At 35.6% G+C, this 20507-nt stretch overlaps 1 protein-coding gene across 1 annotated transcript in view; it reads left to right on the top strand.

The window, feature by feature from the left end:
* The window catches only part of LOC113837573 (X-linked interleukin-1 receptor accessory protein-like 2), a 284206-nt gene that overhangs the window by 50609 nt on the left and 213090 nt on the right, over window positions 1-20507 (top strand). Inside the window, exon 3 of the mRNA XM_035449713.1 lies at window positions 6548-6701. Within this exon, the coding sequence (XP_035305604.1) occupies window positions 6548-6701 (154 nt within the window). The remainder of the gene's footprint in view (window positions 1-6547; window positions 6702-20507) is intronic.

Here is a 20507-nt window from a genome sequence, read left to right as displayed (position 1 = left end):
CATCCTCTGCAATGTGAGTTCTCCTCTCAACTTTTATGTGATAAACTTTTCGCACTCCACATGTGAGTGAGATCATTTGGTACATGCCTTTGTGTGCCTGATTTAACTTCTGTTAATCTACTTAGCTCTAGTTCTAGCCATGTTATTACAATAACAAAACTTCCAACCTTTTCATGGTTAACATTACACTATGTGTATAACATATTGTCTTTATTCCTTAGTTGGTGGATACCAGTATTCCCACCTTAACTTTGCCTTCACTACACTTTGTCTTTTCCCTTTGAACTATTACATAAATGTCTTATTCATACTTTGAAGAATGGAGTAGAGACTCATCTAGGAATACTAGTAGCATGTGAGTGTGACTTTAATTTTGGATATGATACTAAAGAACCTCTGAGATTAGAAGTGTGCTGTTGACTCCTGCTTTTCATATGAAGTTTCAAGCAAATCCCAGAAGATGTTTTGAGGTATTAGAAAAATGTTTCCTTCTTGAAGTCAATATTTCAGTACCTTACTCTGTACCTTTTTCAAGTCTGTTCATTCTCTACCTAGCAACACAGGAAGGGACTTTACTCTGGCTAAAGAATCACAATGTAAAGTGGAGGATATATTGGTATGGAGTTTATTCTGGGACAAATCCTAATTTTGATATGTCTAATGTCTTATTTCTAGTGTTTTGCAATGAAAACCTATTTTTCATCATCCTCTTTGTAGCTATCTTTTCAAATATGCAATCTTAAATCTGGTTTTTGTTCTGTTAATCTATATTTTTTAACTTTATCTCTGATACTATTACTCTCACTTTATTGTGTGAGTTTCCAAGGTTATTTGTGGGTGGTAGCTATCATCCCCTTCCATCCTTCCATCTTATAATCACAGGAACAAGTTTTAGCTGGTAGCCCTGGGAATATATTCATAAAGATGAATGAGTAAGGCAATCCTGGATACACATAGTGCAAGTGATGGAAGTAAATAGCTTACCTGGATTCTCTCTGCATCTCATTGGTCAACAGAAGGAGGAGAGGGCAAGAGCTACACTTTTAGAAAGTCTGCCTGATGCTACACGAATGAAGGTTAGATGCTACAGTAGAAGTCTGAATGGCTTTAAGAAAACATTTTATAAATGAGAGGCAGAATATCTTCTTTATTGAACTAAAGGACAACAATTAATACATCCTCATTCTCCAAGAACAGTTTTCACAAAAGTATAAAGCCTCTTTATTTGATCTTTTTATTTCAATTTTCATTAGAACATATTAATTATACATCATTGGTCCACTTATAACATTTGTACACATGTATATAATACATTTTTGCTACCTTTCACCATTATCCTCTTTTGTCCCCCTCCTTCTCACCTCTTTATTTTCCCCAGAAAGTCTTGCATTCCATTTATCCAATTTTTAAGTGAAAGAGTCCTCTAGTGTTTACAGAATACCAATAGTGCAAACACAAAAATGTACTTTGACATGCAATATTATTCTAGTTTGACTAGTTGCCCCAATTGGTAGCCAGATGTTAAGGCAGTAAAGGATAGCAGTTTGAATTTTCCTTATTTTTGCTATGCCTATCTAATTATGAATATTTGCCATGAGTTGTAGAATAAATGAATTAATATTCATTAATTTATGTATTCAATGTATTGTTGGTTCAGTGCTTACTTTTTGGGTACCAACCTACGTGAGATACTATACTAGGAACTGGGAATGGTGTAGTGACCAATGTAAACACATTTCCCTATTGCCCTGGAGATAATATATAAATAAACTGGCTCTTCTCAACTCTCTAGGAACTATCTGCTTCAATTAAAACATGTAAATAGCTTCTACTTGTGATTAATGATATCTTTGTATTGAATAAAGAGCAACACAGTGTTTTCCACCAAAAGAAAATCCTTGAATTAAAGATTATTTGATAGTTTCTTAATACATTATAGACAACACAGCCTTTTATATGACATAACACACTAAGAAAGTGATAATATGGTAGAGAGATGTGAGATTATGACCTGATGTGAGTGTGTTAGCTGTTATAGACTCCTTCTGACTGATTTAGGGCTAACAACCAGAAGACCAATGTGTGTTTACAAAATTAACCACTGTGAAGCATCCCAAAGTGCTGTGGCTCATTGGTTTATAAACTCTCATTTACTTTTTCATAATGATAGCAGAGTGACTCAATTATGGTTGTTCTCTCAATTTAAGTTGTCCAGGAATGGGACTGTATCTCCTATATTTGAACTCCAACTGCTAGATGAAGGACAGACTGAAAAAGATGGCCCCAGCTCTAGAATTATAACCACTTAAAATGCTGTTTCTAGAGTCCTCTAGAAATGCTAGTCAGTAATTGGTAGGTAACTAATCTGAATAAAGACTACTGAGTTAATAACAATGGAATAAGAGTTATTATTTATTGCACAGTTCTAGCATGTAATAGGTTATAAATGGCATTTATAGGCATTGCCTCTTTTAATCTTTATTATCTCAATGAGCATTATTGTCCCCACTTTTTAAATAGAGATACAAAACTAACTGCTCAGAAACATGAAACTGGTATACTTATTCAAGTGCTCAAGTCAAGAAGTTTATTCTTTATCACCATAAGCTATTAATATCAACATTAAGATTGAAGGTATGATTGGAAGAGTAGAACTCAGGAGGGCAAAGACTCCTTGGAATGGAGTATTCTAGCTTTTTAGGTCAAGGTAGAGGTATGCCTGCTAAGGTTGAGATTCATTCCCAATTTCTACTTGCGGTCTTAGCCATCTATTCTAGCTCATCTTGTAGAAAATATGGGCTCCCTGAAGACAATTAAACAGATGCACAGATGCCTCAAGGGATAGTACATAGTGCAGGTGAAAGGAGAGAAGTCATCCTAAGGTGGTGGGTTTTAGGTATTCAGATATAAGTGATTTGAGGATCAGAAGTTACTGACTAGCATTTGTCCACACAGCTGCTTGGCAATTAATCCTCAGAATCAGGTGAAATATTAAAATCAACCATCGTGATCTTCTGGCCATGAGGAACGAATTGTATGTCCCAAATGGCAGTAAATTAACCATGACCGCCATAACAAATGGATTAAAAACACTTCCATGGGTATAAGGATGATATCTCACAAGTGGATTATGAGTACAGTGGTGAATATTTCAAGACAAAAACTCCAAAACCCAATGAGTCAGCCAACAGGTTATTTCAAGAGACTATGTCAATAAATGTCTCTTTTGTGCCTTCAACTCTCCAGCAACTGCTGGCATGGGGTGTCTGTATCCAAAGGAGGGCAAAGGGGAAAGAAACTGGGTTTTATAGACTGGCATTATGTTGATTGTACAAAGATATCTTATAAAAATCTGCTCCATGAAGGGGGTGGCCAACTATAAAATGAAGCTGGAGGTTAAAGAAGTAGAGGTAGCCAATTTCTGTAAGTCTGACCCTTAGCAAATTCCTCAAATTGATGCAGCTAATTTCACTAACACACAGGAGAGAAAAGAAATCATTTAAATATTCAGAATTTTTATGTATTTAATTTTTTGATGGTTTTACTAACTATTCTAAAAAGAACAGCTGTCCTGAGACCTCATCTGTGCACTTAAAACTCTTTTCACCCAATGCTATGTCACAATATGCCAGGGACAAGACAGTTAAATGTGGCAATATGACATGTCAACTAGGCAAGTAGGGGACAGAAGTAGTGTAGTGACATCATTAAGCTCAGCAGCCAGTATCTTGGAGAAAAAAATATATTTTAGTAAGTGGAGTCAAGGTCTAGAAAACATCTGCTATTCTATATACTGAAAAAGTAAATATTTGGATAGTAGATAGATGAGAGCTGTGAGTCACCCATGTGTGGTGATGGTAAAGATAATTTATACAGGCTCCTCCAATCAAAATGCAGTTCCTCCATCCACCTGCTAAGGTTACTGTTAGAGTGCCTTCTTAAGAGCTATGCATATTCAGGCAACTAAAGTATTATTTTGCTGGCAGATAGTGAACCACTTAGTGAGTATTTATTCTTATTTAATTAGTCCAGTAGCAACACTGCTTATTAGACAGAACAAGAGGTTCTAGAGAGATATGATCCAGGATTGGGAAAGTTTAGAAATGGAAAACATTCTCTGTTTCAGATGGCAACTATATATGATACTGCTGCCTAAGAAAGTGATGGTTAAAAACCCTGCACCTTGAAAAATAAACAAGCAAAAAGGGCAGCAACATCAACAAACAAAACAACAATAAAAACCCCAAACACCCAAAACAATAACACTTAATAATATCCCCATAATAGAAAATTCATAATTGAGACTTAAAGATGCTGGGCAATCCCTCAGTTTCAAGCTTGAGACATATTCACCCAAGCCTAGTATATATTTTTTGTCATCCTTACCACATGGCCTACAGAGGAATGAAGATGACCTGAGATGTTTTCAAACAGATAAACCTACTTCAGATGGACACAGAGAGTCATTTATATGTCTAAATGACAAGTTAGGAAGTACACAAGACTGGATTTATCTCAAAAGACATGCTAAGATTGTAGCTTGTTCACCAGGCATTATTTTTAAGTCCTCTACATATTTTAGTTTTTCCTTTCTGCATTGGGTTGGGGGGAATCTGTGATCAGTGAATGTAAAAGTAGTTGTAACTAATTACATATAGATTTTCCCCAAAATGACATTAGAAAATGAGGCCATTTATCTTTGAATAAAATGAGTGTGTGGGCTTTTGCCTGCCCCCCCCACCTCTATGTGAGAGCAGAGCAGCTCAGCTTTCATTTTCTTTCCTCTCAAAATGCCCAGAGGGACCATATTTTTGTTTAATGACCTTCAGAATGATTCCTTAGAAATCTGAGGCTATCAGTGTTGGAAGCAATGCGAACATAATTGTGGATTATTGTTGTATGACGTTAGTGGCAGCTGGGCTGTTTTTTTTCCTCTCTGTTTAGACTTTTCTTCATTTTCCCAGAAACCTTATATCCCAAGATTTAGCTCAGAAGCAAATCTCATATAGGTGATAAACCTTGCCAGACGTGGTATGTAATATAATTTCAGACAGACTCTTAACTGTTCTTCAGAAAGACCCCAGGGAGTAAAGCTGTCTTATATCTAGATGTCCTCCATTGAATTACTTTTATTTACTCTCTGAAAATGTGTTTGGATATCTGTACTGGACATATCTCTTGAATATTATACCTATGAACTTAAGTGCCAATTTTTGTGCTTTGTTGCCAAATCTCCTGCTAGCAGGAAGAAAAAGTTATAGTGAAAAACTAATAAATGGGTACTTGCTCTCACAAATAATTTATAAAAAATTACAGGCACTCACAGCTGGGGACTGAGAGTCAACACAGATTCCTATGTTTTGTGAGTTCTTAAAATATGTATACAGAATGTAGGCATAAGCAGTAGATGCAGATGGTACATATACCACAGTGGGTATGAAAAAGTGCTTTCAACTGTTGTCCACATAATCAGCTTTGTAATCAATGTTATTATTGTCTCAAGTGACAGACTCAGAATATAGATGAAAAAATAGTTTTCTCCTAACTGTTCAATATTCCCTTATTGTCACTTGCTCTGCTTCTGCTGATGTTTGTCTGGCTAACAATTTGGCTAACAATGTCTGGGTAACAATTTTCTTGAAAATTCCCTGTTGGCAGTAAAGAGACTTGGGACGGTATATAAAAATAGTTTGAGAAAATTCCCAAACCAAAGCTTCTTGCCTTAATAGTCTTACATACTTGATTGTCACATACTTGTCCCTCATGGGGAAAGTATTGTGTATTCCTTTCTTGGGAAGTCCAAAGTAGTAGAAAGTAGTACCAAGACTCCCTCACTTTCCCATCAGAAGGAAATGAGACTTTGTTTCAAAAGAAATTTTTCATCTCTCATCATGTATCCACAAACTCACAAAGTAAGTAGTTGATTTCTCTATGCTGTTAGTTTTACAAAGCGCATCTTCATTTCATTTACCCTATATCTAAGGAGATCCTGAACTCTAGTTTTCTAGATTACCTCCTTTAATTTTTGACCACAAAAAAGAGACTTTGAGATATAAATATTAAGACTTTTGTTTATTTGTTTTTGTTTGTAACAACAGAAAATATTTAATGAAGTACTTATAAACTTCACTACTAATGTAAAATCTTATTAGAAAAGTTCAGTGATACTTCAGATTCCCACCAAGTATGATACATGGCTAAATGAACCATAGTTCCTCAAGACTCTCAGAAAAGACCCATATCAGTTAAAAAAACAGGGCATCAAAATAGGATTTAGCAACTATTAACATTATTCTATGTGACTCTTGCATTTTGGGAGCTTGTATGCTTTTTGCTTAGCACCTCTTGTTTTTAAAGTGGTTCTTGATATTGTAACTAATGACATTTGAACTGGACACAATAAAGAACATTTATGATACTGCCTGGACATTGTTTAAACTTGTTAGCTACACATTTAGAAGAATATGTGGAAGAATTCAATAATGCCGACTCTAAGACTTAGTGAGAATATTCACTTTTCACTCACTTACAAATATTTTCCCTGCAGGAATGCAAGCCAAAAATGTGGAGAAGCATCATAATACAGAAGGGAAATGCTCTTCTCATTCAGGAAGTTCAAGAAGAAGATGGAGGAAATTACACATGTGAACTTAAGTATGAAGGGAAACTTGTAAGGCGAACAACAGAACTGAAAGTTACAGGTAGGAGCTGGTTCTACCAAAATGTAGCAAATGCATTTTTAAGTGCAATTTGGTTTGATGGGGGAAGAGTTTTGTTCAAAGAGACAACTCCCTGTGAATTTAGAATTGGAAGCAAATCAAGCTGTTGGAAATATCACTATTAATAAGTTGCACTGAACTAAAGATATATGAGGAACATTTGTGATTAGAAGTCAAGAACTCATTGACTACCTATGCATTCTCTGCTGTTATGAAATATTTTTTTAATTCTTCAACCTGCCACTGATTGTTATTGTAGAACTCTGAAGAGATATGATAGAACCATTCTGAAATGTTACCATAACTCATGTGTAGAATTCCCACGTAGGTGAAAGCTTCTTTTAAATTGAGGTTATGTTGAGATTTTGAAATGAAATCTGTTTAATTGCATTTACACAAAATTCTTTATAAGTTAGGATTCTTAGATAGAGGAACTCCAAGTAAAAATGAGAACAAGAAGTAGGAATCCACAGGAGTATAACAGACAAACTCAGAATATTTTACCTGATAGATATTTTAGTAATTAATTTTCAGCAAAATATGATGGAATCTAAAACTATGATAATATCTCTCACAATAGTGTGTAGTGCACTCCAAGAGGCTGTGTGGCAAAAACTCACTTTTCTTTATTCATCTGCAAATATTGGTTAATTTGCCTGTTAACCAGTTGTATGGTCCTTACCTAAAATTCTTAGGCCCCAGAATGACTCATAGTTCAGGTTTTTTAAAACTTTTGGCTAATGGCATACAAATAATGAAATAGCTTGGAGATGTGACTGGGATACAAATGTAAAATATATAAACATATTTGTGTTACATAAATATGATTGCTTAATTTAAATAAATATACTTATGTTATAGGAATATAAATGCATATGACATGTATTTTCGACAATATTTTCTTACTATCCATTACATGATGTCAGGTGTGGACCTTTTTGTGGCATCTTCTTGGCCCTAATAAGTTTTGGATTTTATAGCATTGAGGATTTGGCATTCAGAATTTGTATTAATTGACTTAAGAGTGATATACTTAAGCATTATCTATTTAGTTACCTAATGTTGGTATCATCCAGTTGACTATGACATGCCCTTGCTAACGTTATGTTGTTTTGTTTATTTCTGCCTCTTTTGTGGATAGTATTAAAATCAGATGACTCAATATTCTCTGTATTCAGAGATATAACACATATGTGTAGGTAAATTTTTGATCCCCAAGTTTCAGTTCACTAGTTCACATTCTATCATAATTAATGATCTTTTATTTCTTAGATTCAGTTTGCAGAGCACCTTCTGTGAAAGATTAAATAATGGTTTGCATTCAAATTGTGTGTTCTTTCTCTGTTAGACCAATACAAAGTAGAAACGATCTGCTTTTGATTAGTTTCTGAGTTCTTCAATATGAAATAAACTTCCATGACACATTCATGGCAGAAGATTCAATTGTAGACATATCATTAATAGGTGACCTGACCATGCAGGAGGCATGGTCACTTTGACCATAACCACAGATTCTTATCAGATTCATACTAACTCTTGCATTTGGTAATCATTTATTAAACTTTATGACATTATAGGATTTGGCTTGGTTCTAGGCTGAACTATAATAAACCAAGCACCAAGCATCCTTTACAATCTCATCTAATGGATTTTGGTAAGAACAATTTGTGCCTTTAGTTTTAGTCCAGATCCTGGAAAAATACAGCTAGGGTTGCTTATCTTGTGCATTTATATCACTTTAGTTCACATTGCTGAAGTTTTGAACAATTGAACTATGGATTTAATATTTCATTGGTTACCATGCAGAGGTTCTCAAAAGTTAATGAGTATCAGAGTCACGCGGAAGGAGCCAGGAAGGATAAATATGAGAAGATTTAAATCCAGATTCACAGACTCTTCCACAAGATTTTAACTTAGTACTTCAGTAACACAATTTACATTTTGTTGTTGTAATTCTGTTTTATACTTTTCAAGGAGCAAGAATACTTTGAAAACACAGTGGAAAAGAGAATGGTAGTGTAGCAAGAAAGCTCAAAGTAGATTTGATTGCCTTAGGAACATGTTACAGTTCACATACATAGTACAAATACGTTCTCACAGATCCCAAATAATTTCCTTTCAACTCCTAAGAGTGATCATGACAACTCAGGTGGTTGGTTACCATGGGAGACATGGCAAGGGAGTATGTGGACAAAGCAACCTCAATCAATGAAAGCAGTTATTTATTCACTTAAAATTTACTAACTATGTGCAACAGATCCAAAAATGCGTTGAGAACCAGAAAAATCATTGAGAATGTCTTTCACTATTATTTCCATGTCAGTCAGTGATAATCAGTCATATAAAAAGGTAGAAATATTCATGTTTACCTAGAGTTTAAATATTATTTTGATGTAGAAACAAAATGTTTTCTAGATATAGAAGCTTGAGTTACTATATGAAAGCTGATTCTTTTTGGTAACATTATATGCTTTGTATACTCAGCATTATTCAAGCAGTTACAATGATTTTATCCTCTTATATTTTTGGTTATGAGCCTATCCTTTAATGGCTGAGCTATCCCTCCAGACCTAATGATTTTATTCTCATCATTCAAAATCCAAGGCTGGCATCACATTAAATACTACTCATACTTATTTCTAATCTAATACCATAAGAACACAGAAAAGCAATTTTAATTTGGAAATAATAGTACTTGTCAATTATAAAATCATGTACATTATGGTAAGATGGTGTGTTGCAAGTGTACGTGTTTTATAAGAAAATCAATTTTAAAAGGCTGTTTCCCAACTGTTCTTTTAAAATTTATGAATCTGAGAAACATGTCTCCAGTTAAACAAATGTTAAATCCTGGTTAATTTAAGTAGATCAAGTTAAAAAGTCCAAATATTAAAAAATGTTAAGTTAGAAAGTTAACCTTTGATAATGAAATGATTTCCTGTATGAAACATTTTCGTTATTTCCTCAAATAGCTTTCTTATGGTATCAAAATGGGACTTGTGTTAAATTCATCTCCCTGCAACACATTTATTATATAAATCATCACATACTTACAGAAAATTATTATAAATTTATTTTTATTTCCTTTGAAGGTGCATATAAATAAGTAATAAGACAGAACAGAAAGCATACACAATTGCAAGTTTAGGTCATTTGCTCAATATGGCTATAGCCAATGGTTTCATTTCTCACAGCATATTTTAGGTGGCTGTTTGCTGTTTTGTAGCATTTTCCCCTTTATCTCACATTGAATTTGTGCAGAGGTCTAGTTGAAGTAATCAGATGAAACAGGAGATTTGGTTCTTAGAAGATGAAAATGCAGATCAGGTGATAATCGAAGAAGTGGGGAAGGGATGAGAGAAGATGAGCAAGATAATGGAGCAGGGTCTCTGGGGTGAGAGGAGGTCTGCCTTAAGAAGGTTTAAGAGAGACATGAATTACTGGAATTTCTAAAAATGAGCAAGAGGAGAAATCCAACATGAATTGACTTATTCAGCTGGTGAATCATTCACAAACAAATGCTTTTGTGCAGTCTTTTAGAAATGAGCGTTAGCCGTTTAGGAAACAAACCCTACTAACCTGTTCTCTAGTGAATATGCAAATCATAAATACAAAAAAATACTTGTTTGGCTAAATCCAAACAAGAATTAATCCCCTCAATCAATTCTCAAATGCTCTGAGATCCAGACAAGTCATATATATGAGTGAGTGACATAGACCATGCCCTGGCAGTAGAGAGTAGTAAATTATAACATCCTGACATTGCTCACTGGTGTCAAATGAGAGTAGGGTCCACTGTTGCTGAGTTGTCTGAAGTTATTTTAAAGAAATGATGGAAATATCCATTTTCATGTGGAAATCCCAGGATTGCAATGCACTCTATGGAGCACATAAACCATGGCTGTGAGCTAAATGGCATTTGGTAATTGTTCATTTGTGTTATTGCCTTAAGCAATTTTTTTGCTACCTTTTGTTTTAGAAACAGTCTTATTTATGTAGCCCTAGCTGGCATGGAACTTGCTGTGTAGATTATGCTGGCTTTAAGCTCACAGAGATCCACCTATCTCTCCCTCCAGAGTGCTAAGATCAAAGGAGTGTTCCACCATATCCGGTATTCTCAGTATGATTTTTAAGCAAGCCATTATCTGGCTGTTTCAGAATTTATTTCCATCTCTAACTAGTAAATGGGAGGAAGTTTTTAAATCCTATAAAGTGTTGGAGAGAGTGCAATAGACAAGCCAAACATAGTGCTCAGAAACTACCCAGTCATGGCATCCAAAAGACTGGTTGATCCTAATGAGCCCATTTTATACATGTAATAGGACATCAGAAATATTAAGAAATTGATTACCTTAGAGAGAAGAGCATTTTAGATGGTAAAGCATGTTGGTCTCAAGTGTTACAGATTAATGAAAAGCCCAGGGGATCAAATATCTACCTTAGATTTTCCCTTTAGCAGTGTGATGAGAAGCACTAATGGAAACAAATCACTGGCATTTGTTCTCTCTCTGTCACATTCTCTCTGAGCAACCAGTTGACATGATCTGAATGTGTGTATCTTGGTTATCACACAAAAAATGGGTCTCATTTGTACCTTTTCAGTGACTTAATTAGGAAAGACTTCAGCAGTCAATAGCTCTTGGATGCATTAAAGGCCTTTCACATGACTGACTGTGCATTTCATAACTGACTGTTCTTTTGCACAGTTGCAGCTGCAGAAATCTTAGGACCCAAGCGGGCTTGCACCGGGGCTCCATTGCCTTTCCTCTCAACCCCCCTCTCCCTTTCTGAGTAATGTGATCCTTTTATTGCCCATATAGCACAGCCTGGATGGTGTTGCAATGAGTAATGTGCCTTTTAAAGGGTTCTAATCTTCTGTCTCTTTTCCAGTCCATCTCCGCAGATCCTTACTTTGTGCTGCCCCTACTCCAGTACCTCAGTGAGTTTAGTAGTTTGTGCCTGATAAGAGCCATAAATGTTTTTCTTCTCAACCTAGCATATTTGCCAGTTAATAGATACTTCAATTCAGTAACTTGCAGGCTTGATGAGGTAGGAAATTCTGGCAGCTCTTCTGGCCTGTGGGAGCCTTTTTCAGAGTGTCACAATTTCTTGCCAGCAGGTGGCCACTTGTTCCCCCTAGAAGCAAACCCAACCCTATTGCTGACCTTGAGGGACTAAGGAAAAAAATAGCCTGCTTAGAATTATGGAAAGGGAGGCGTTGGTCGTCAGGATAAAGAGTAATTTTCTCCTTTTCTTTTTCACTCTTATTGTATCTCTATTCTCTCCATATTTCCTTTACTGTGTCATAACCTATGATATGAGACTATCTATTAACCCTGATGGTGACAGCCAGGGTCAAAGAGATCACCAGTTTCTGTCCTAACAAAATGTTTATGTCATGTTTCTATGTCCTGCAGGGAGATGAATGGACACTGTTAACTATCCCATCAGCAGAAAGGCAGGCTTGTTTCTCTCTAAAACATGAGGCTATGAGTATATTCATTCCCATGTGCTGATTTCACAAGCAGCTATGCAAGATCATGGATTAGAAAGGTGGAGTGACTGTGTTAGAGACCACAACAGGAGGATCTGGCAAATGTGCCTAATCCTTGACAGTTCAGCTCTGTTAAAAGTCTTGTAACACCAGAGCATTTCAATGACTCTCCTAGCTGGCTTCTCTGACATGAAGGGGCAGAATAGGGTATTTAAGAATGGATTTGCATTTTGATTCCTAGGTGTGTAGACGGTGATGTTTCCAGAAATAGATTTTCTTAGGTCCAATGGGTTGACCTGTAATGTTTTATCAACGTTGTTTAGCCTAACTGAAAAGCATTAGTTTGAGCAAGCAGAAAATAGTCTATCAAGCGGCCCTTTGTAAAGCAGGTGGTTTTGTGTGGAAGGAGATGGCCATAAACTAGATCTGGCAGAGTGGAGGAGTTACGTAGATAACTCCCATTTATGGGGTAAGACATTATACATCACATCAGAGCTCACAACTTTTTAGCCTTAGTGAGATTTTTCTCTAGTTTAACAGTGGAAATGGGGAGTTAAGAGAGGATAAGCTACTTATCTGTGAAAACATGTCTCATAATCAGCAGAGCTAGGATTTTATTCCACATTTGTTTGAAATGTTGCTCTTTAAACACTAAGTACATTAAGCAAATGTCACTAATTGTTTGTGTCCCTCCTTTTCTGTCTGCTCCATGTTCTCCATGCTCTTTGCCTATATATACATACTTCTGTAATTTGTGAGGCCTTCACAGCCTTGTCATACAGTCACCTGTTCCTTTCCCCTAAACGCAGATATTCATGGCTCTGTCAGATGGTAATTATAATTATCTTAAAGTTATCCTTTGTTTAGATTTGTCTTTTCAATTACTTAAAAAGACTCTAAAATTTGCTGCTTCCTAGAGATTTGCCATAACACTTAGATACAACATATAATTATAGATCAATGTGGATTGCTACATGCTTTCGTATACATGAGTTCATCATAAAAAAGACTATGTAAGTTATGCTCTGTTGCTTTTAATTTACAGACATAGCAATTGCAATTAGGAGAATAAATTTTCTCAGTGTTGTATAGCAACTAAATGACGACTTTGCAATAAAATCTCAGGTGGTTTTGGTTTTCACATAAGCCTTAATCCCTTCTACTACTCAGTGTTTAGAACTACCTAGAGCTCATGATAATGTGATCTGATTTGACTAGAATGAGTGCTCTTCTAAGGAGAAAGAAAAAATCCATTTGCGAAGAAAAATATCTAGAGGAAATACTTTTAAACACACACACACACACACACACACACACACACACACACACACACACACACACACACACACACACACACAGAGGCAATTTTATATAACAAAGGATTTACCTGTGATTAAAGACCTGTGTGTGTGTGCGAGAGCATGTATCTTGATTTGCTCCATGCTCCCTGTTTGAGAAACAAACAACTATGATCTAAACAAAAAATTCAATAGTAATTGTGTCAGTTTTAAAGGATTAGTTTCCTTTGTTGAAACTCGGAATTTTACCATTTATTGAAAATGTTAATATTTTTGCCATGTTGATATGAAGAAATAATATGAGAATAATATGAAAAACTCAGACAATTATGTTTGAGAAGTAACAGGCAACTTACAGTGATATTCTTAAAATTACTATTATCATTATCACTCCCTGAAAGCTTGAAAAGGTAACTTTGTAACAATTTTACCACAGGAAAGGGGTCCAGCAGAGTCTAATACAAATAGTTGTTTTTATTAGAGTGCTTCAGTTACAGAGAACACATTATTGACAATAAAGAAGTTAACTAGGAGCTATGCAAAACTCAAGCAAAGTGCTACATAAATGTTTAGAGCCAAACTATTTCATCCAAGGAGACATGATCATGTGAAATAATTTGTCAATTAAGATGGTCAGGGAAAATATTGTTGTCCACAGAAATGAGTTTTTGCAGCCAGCAAGGACATTTTAATGATGTGTGAGCCAAGAGCAAAGGCTGCTGAAGGAAAACAGAGGTGGAAATTAGTCCCGAGGACAAACATGCTGAGGAGACTGGCCCTTTCCTATCCAACAGTTCCTTATGTCATTATGATTCATCCCTAGTGGTTTATAAAGACAGTTAAATGTCCTCTTTTGGCCGTCAAATAGGAAGATAATCCATCAGTTTGAATATATAAATCATTTCTTTGTACCAAGAGTACTTTATAGCTGAAGTGTCTCTTTGATTTGGCACCATGTTCCAGTGGGGATCTGGAGGAGCAGCTGGCAACTGCCAGATGCAGTAGCCTAAGTGATGAGCTGTATGGGTACAGGTCGGTAGGGAAAGAAAGTAGGTTCCTTTCTGGGCCACACCACTTTAATCTTCTTACCTAGCCTAGGCATCTACTGTGCGTCTGGAATATAGTAGTCATTTAGTTTGTTTGGACCTTTTACACCAGCACTTACTTCTACTGTGTGATAGCTTTACCTCTGTTGTGGTATGAAACACAACAGCAGTAATAATAATGCTCACATGTATTTGGATCAGCCCCCTGAGTCATTTGCTCATTTGCAATAATTAAGATGCCAAAGACTCAGCATTAACTCTGCCACAATAGTTGTATGAGAAATAAATGTTTTGCTTTTGTCTTTGATTTTACTTTTTCAAGTAGAAAGGTGTTTTGCTGGGCTAAGAATGTAGTTCAGTTGGCAGATTATTTGCCTAGCATACCCCATGTCTGAAGTTTAATTTCCCACACTGAGTAAACCAGGCATGGTGGCACAGGCCTGCAATCCCAGCACTAGGAAGCATCTTTAGCTACATAGCAAGTTTGAGGCTAGCTTGGGATAGCTGAGACCCTATTCCCCTAAAGACATTTCAAATCATATTTTAACTATCTAGATCCTTTCCTAGTAAGGTCAAACATTTGTTGATATTTTTATATTTGCATATTATATAGATAAAGTTGTTTTTATGATTCCATTGAACTTAGCTCCTGACTACTAATTACATAAACTACAAAAGGAAAAGAACAAGTGGATAAATATTTATTGTTTAATGCTATTATTATTAAAGTAGTGCATTTAATATTCTTTGTGTATATGTGTCTGTAGTGCACGTACATGTTTATATACTTGTTTACAGGCATATATATGTGTACTAAGATGGAGCCTCACAATAGTCTTTTTCAATCACTGTCCACTTTATTTCTTGAGGCATGGTTTTCTTGTGAACCTGAAGATTTCCCATCTCAGTGAGTCTAGGCTGCCAATTTGCCCTGGGGTTCCCTTGTTTCTGTCTCCAGAGTGTTGGGACTACAGGAGATTGCCCCACGTGCCAAGTTTTTTTTTACAACATCGGGTCTGGGAACCTAAACTATACTCCTGGGCTTATATAGATCATTGATATAGTGCTTGCCTCACATGCCCACAACTTGAGTTTCCATTCCCAGTAACCCACTAAAAAAGGAAAATAGCAGACTGTATTTGGGGAACTATTTACTTGAAGCACAATATTATATAACTTGGATTTTAAAATGTGTGAAAGGGCCATCTAGGTGAAGAGAAAATGAAATATTTCAGAGTAACGGCATATGCTGATAGAGGTTTGAACTACAGGCATAGGAATAGATATAAAAAATTACAGATTGAAAAGATTTTACAGATTTGAAATAACTACACTTTTTCATGATAATTCATTGTTTTTAATTTTAGTAATAGGAAAGACAATATTAGATTTTGCTGAAATGAGGAACACTGGGAGAAGCCAGCTTTTGTGGAGAATTTCAATAATTCTGCATTAGACATATTTTGTTTGAGATACCTACTAGATACTTTCTAGAGAACATGAGTGGACAGTTAGATGTATGAGTCTGGCATTCAGAGAAAAATGTGGAATGGAAACATAAATTTCCGAGTTGTCTGCATGGTATATATGGCAGGATACAATGAAGTACTAAATTGTGTGGGGCAACTGACGATTGCTATAGGAGATCAATGCAAACTGCAGCTCCCGGGCCTTATGTTACAGATCTTTGCTTGAATCGTGACAATGCAAGAAAACCATTTGTCATGATTTTTCCAAAGCTCATCAAATTGCTAAATATCAAGCATGATGTTTGTACCTGCATTTTGCTGATATGTGGGGTAACTTTCTGTATTTAGCTGACATTTGAATCTTTAGAGCTAGAGAAATATAGCTTAGTTCATGCTAAAGCTAGGGACCTATTAGTTACCATAAAGACATCATTTATAGTGTTTGCCATCCTCTGAACAGTTCAGCCCCCAACTTATAGGTAAAGAAAACTCATACTGGAGAGGTTCTACAACTTACCTGATGCCACACAGCAAGTAAAATGGGACTTATTTTTAGCTTCACACTTTAAGACAAGTGGCTCAGTGCTTCCTTTATAATTCTATCAGCATCATAAGTCTTTTACATTGTGATAAAAATCAAGATGTGAAAATATGCAGCTACATATGCTAGCTATTGAATAAAAGCCTACTGGATAAGAATATTCTATAGTTCCTCACAATCTCTTATTTCTCCTAGGATGCGCAATCCTTGCTGAACACGTGCCTGAACTAGTAGCTGCTGCTGTCAAACCCTTTGCATTCCCTACCAGGAGGAGGGAATCTTCCTAAATGTCACACAATGAAAGAATTATAAATCCTGGTGTATAACTGATTCACAATAAATGATAACTATTATTATATTTTTCATCTCATTCAGTGACAGATTCACAAAAAGTTGGTAAAGTAGGCTTTATTAATTTTTAGTACAAAACATCAAGAATCAGCAAGATTAGGTACTTTTCTAGGACACACAGCTTAAGGAGAGACTGAAATGGAATTTGAAGTCTGATTTCTGATTCCCGAGATTGTGATTCTCATATTCTCATGAGGTCAGGGAACCATGTTAGAATTATTGATGAGTATTATTAGAGGTAGACATGATGAGGGAAGGATTGTAAACATAAGGAAGAACAACTTCTGTCATTAGCCTAATAGGAAACACATACCAGAAAATGTTGTGATGTTGCCTCACTAGTGAAACAGATGCAGCTTTTGGACATCAGTGGCCTGCTTCCTAACTCACAGCTTGCTTGGAATTGTAGCCACACACACTTAGAATTTTTTTGTGTGTTTGTATGTGTGTGTGCATATATGATATAATGGTGCATGTATGTGTATGCTGGCACATTTGTGCCATGGTACCCATGTGGAGCTCATTAGTCCTCCAAGGTGAGGACCTTGGATGTTAGCCCTCAACTTCCACATCATTTTGAGGCAGAGTCTCTTCTTTGTTTGCTGTTGCACTGCATATGTCAAACTTGAGAGCCTCAGTCTCTTCCTCTCATCTCATATTAGGGGCACTGGAATTAGAAGCCTGACTTTACATTAGTTCTCAGGATTTCAACTCAGGGCCTCATGCTTGCACGGCAAACACTATGTCCACTGAGTCATCTCCTCAGCCGCAAACTTTTTATTTACTCAGTAACATGTGAAAGCTAAGAAGTAGTTTCTAGAGTGGAAAATGTCTCATGAGCATGTGGTGATCTGAGCTACTCATTCTGTAAATGAGATAACAAGTCCGGATGCTACTTGGCAGCAGGTAACATGTAACTCTTTCCAATACAGTGCTGCTATCTTTCACTTCTTACCACTTCATGGCGTCTTTCTAACCTAGTCCAGAGTTTTGCCTTAGAGGCTTTTTATATGCCAAACTTAATCAACGTCTTCATTATAATTGAAATGTTTAAGTCAAATTAATGTAAAGCCTTCAGAGAGTTCTGCTGATCTAATTTATAAAAGTCATTCAGGCAAAACTGTGGAGGTATATGAGGTTTTTGGTATTTTCTAGAATTTATTAGCTTATGTTCCTCAATAAGTCTCAGAATTTATATCAAAGGAGGACAATTTTCAAATCAACTTTAGCAGGCTCCCTATTTATCCTCTTTTGATTAGTTCATAAATCAATTTTCTAATCCAAAATTTTTTTCTTCCTCAAAAGCTGAAGCTTTCCTTTGCATTCATAAGAACTACAAGATCATGTCACAAACTCTTTTCATGAACATTAAAGTTGATTAGTAGGGAAAGAATAAAGACTATTAGTAGAGAAAGAGCCTGAAGCATAATATAGAAACCAGAAGTATGAGAAAATCCAGGGATCACAGTATTTAAAATAGTAAAGATTTGATTTCAAAATGTTCTTACTATTTACTTGTTGGGTAACAAAGGGTGGGATTTCTGAGTCCCTTTAATTTACATATATTTAATTTACTTTTACACCTAGTTGTATGTGTTTACCTTGAAGAGTTTCTAGGAGATTTTTGAGATGATAAGGTAGGCTAAAGCTATTTCTAACATTGTTTTTATGATTGTTTTTTACTATTCATATACTTGTCTTTCCATTAGTGTAAATCCTACTGCTACAGTTACCATTATTAATCTGCTGGGCAGGGAAGACAAAGCCCCTAGAAGTAACAATGAATGAAATAAACTCATAAGCAGGAAAAAAACTTGAGACAGAGTAAGACAAACTAACAAAAAGCAATTCAGGAATCTCAAAATAAAATAAATTCAGGAATCTCAAACAACCTACAGAGCAAAAAATTTTGGTTATAAAAAATATATTTTTAGGAAATGAAATTGTTGGTAAAACTACCCTTTCATTAAATTATCCTGTATGTTCCTCCAGGGCAGAAAACCTATCTATGTTCTCTGTTTGTATTATGACTGCTTACGCACTGTGCATGACACCGAGTGAGAGCTTAGCAATTGTTAAGAGAATTAAATGGAATCCCTGAAGGTAAAAATATGTCTATTACATAAATATTATTGATTTGAATACATGTATTCATTCATTTGTTAAAGAAATACTTGGGTTCCTTCTGTATGATGAATTGTTTCAAGCCAGGGAATACGTTGATAAACAAAATTACACACATTTCTTCTCCATAAGATCTTAAAATCTAATGGAGAAAACAATCATGCAAATATACATGAAGATTTAATTATGAAAATGTTATGAATGAAGGAAGTGCATGGGCTAATATTATATATATTGGATTATTTGACTTAATCGTGAAGATCAAGGGAAGCTTTGTTGATGAAGTTAAATGAACAAAGACACAAAGGATAAGTGAGTCAGGTCAAAAAAGTAAGGGAAGGAGGAACTTTGCTTACAAAAGGTTCATCAAATGCAAATGTGCCTAGTAAATAGATCCTGGTAAACAGTGGCATCTAAGGTAAAAGCAACTGGTGCTGGCTGAAGTAAAGTGAGTGAGTGGTGTTTAGGGAACAGATGATACATTGCTGTCCTATGAGCATCCACAAGCCATTGAATGGCTTTAAGTAAATGTGAAGATGACTTTAAGGTGGAGTACAGTTTTGAGGAAAGAATTGGATTTGCGAATTGGTAGAGAAAACTGGACTCATTAGTATTTTGTGATGTATCAGATATAAACGTGTGTTGTCTTGATTTATTTAATTTTGTGTATGTGTGTATATGCTTGTGAATATAGATGCACATACTCAATGAGGCATATATGGAAGTTGAAAGACAACTCTCAGGAGGTGATTTTGTCCTGCCACCTTGTAGAATCTGGTTACCAAACTCTGGTCCTCAGGTCTAATAAAAGTATCTCTACCTGCTGAGCCTTCTTCACTGTCCTTTTTTCTCCTAAGTGATGCTTAGGCTTTTTCTTGTTCCAGTTTGTATACTATGGTGATTTTAAGAGAGGGGACTAGGTATGGCAAAATTCATTCAGCCACAGATAATTTTATGTGCTATTATGTCATAAGTATCATGCCAGATTTTGGAGAGTCAACAAAGAATAAATTATGGTTTATATCAACAGGAAGCTCGTAGTAAGCTGGGAAAGAAAATATAGAAAATTAACAGTCAATTTCAGTATAAATGTAAACTCTTTAGACAGACATATGCCCATGATACTGGAAAATCAAAGAGTAGGAAACTATTTTAGAAGATGGCCTGAGTTGGGGAGCAGAGGGACCACTGAAGAGAGAGAACAGCTATCGTGGAGTTAAGTTTTAATAGCCTATGTATTTGTAAAACCTGTCCACTAGATACTAAGCATGAAAAAGCAAAACACATTTTTGTTTGTTTTTCTTTTTCATCTTATGGTTATTATAATGAGCTACTTGGCTGTCTATTGTTGTGAAATATTAGTTTGAGATGTGTTACATTTGTTTTTTGCTGCAGAATATTTGTTTAATGATGCAAAGACATGTTGCATTATTTTATGTTGCATTTGTTTAACTCGGTAAAGCTG

Source organism: Cricetulus griseus, chromosome X (assembly GCF_003668045.3).
Source record: "Cricetulus griseus strain 17A/GY chromosome X, alternate assembly CriGri-PICRH-1.0, whole genome shotgun sequence".
In the NCBI taxonomy this organism is placed as follows: Eukaryota; Metazoa; Chordata; class Mammalia; order Rodentia; family Cricetidae; genus Cricetulus; species Cricetulus griseus.
Note: the sequence above shows the minus strand (reverse complement) of the source record. Positions and strands in the feature narration are given on the sequence as shown.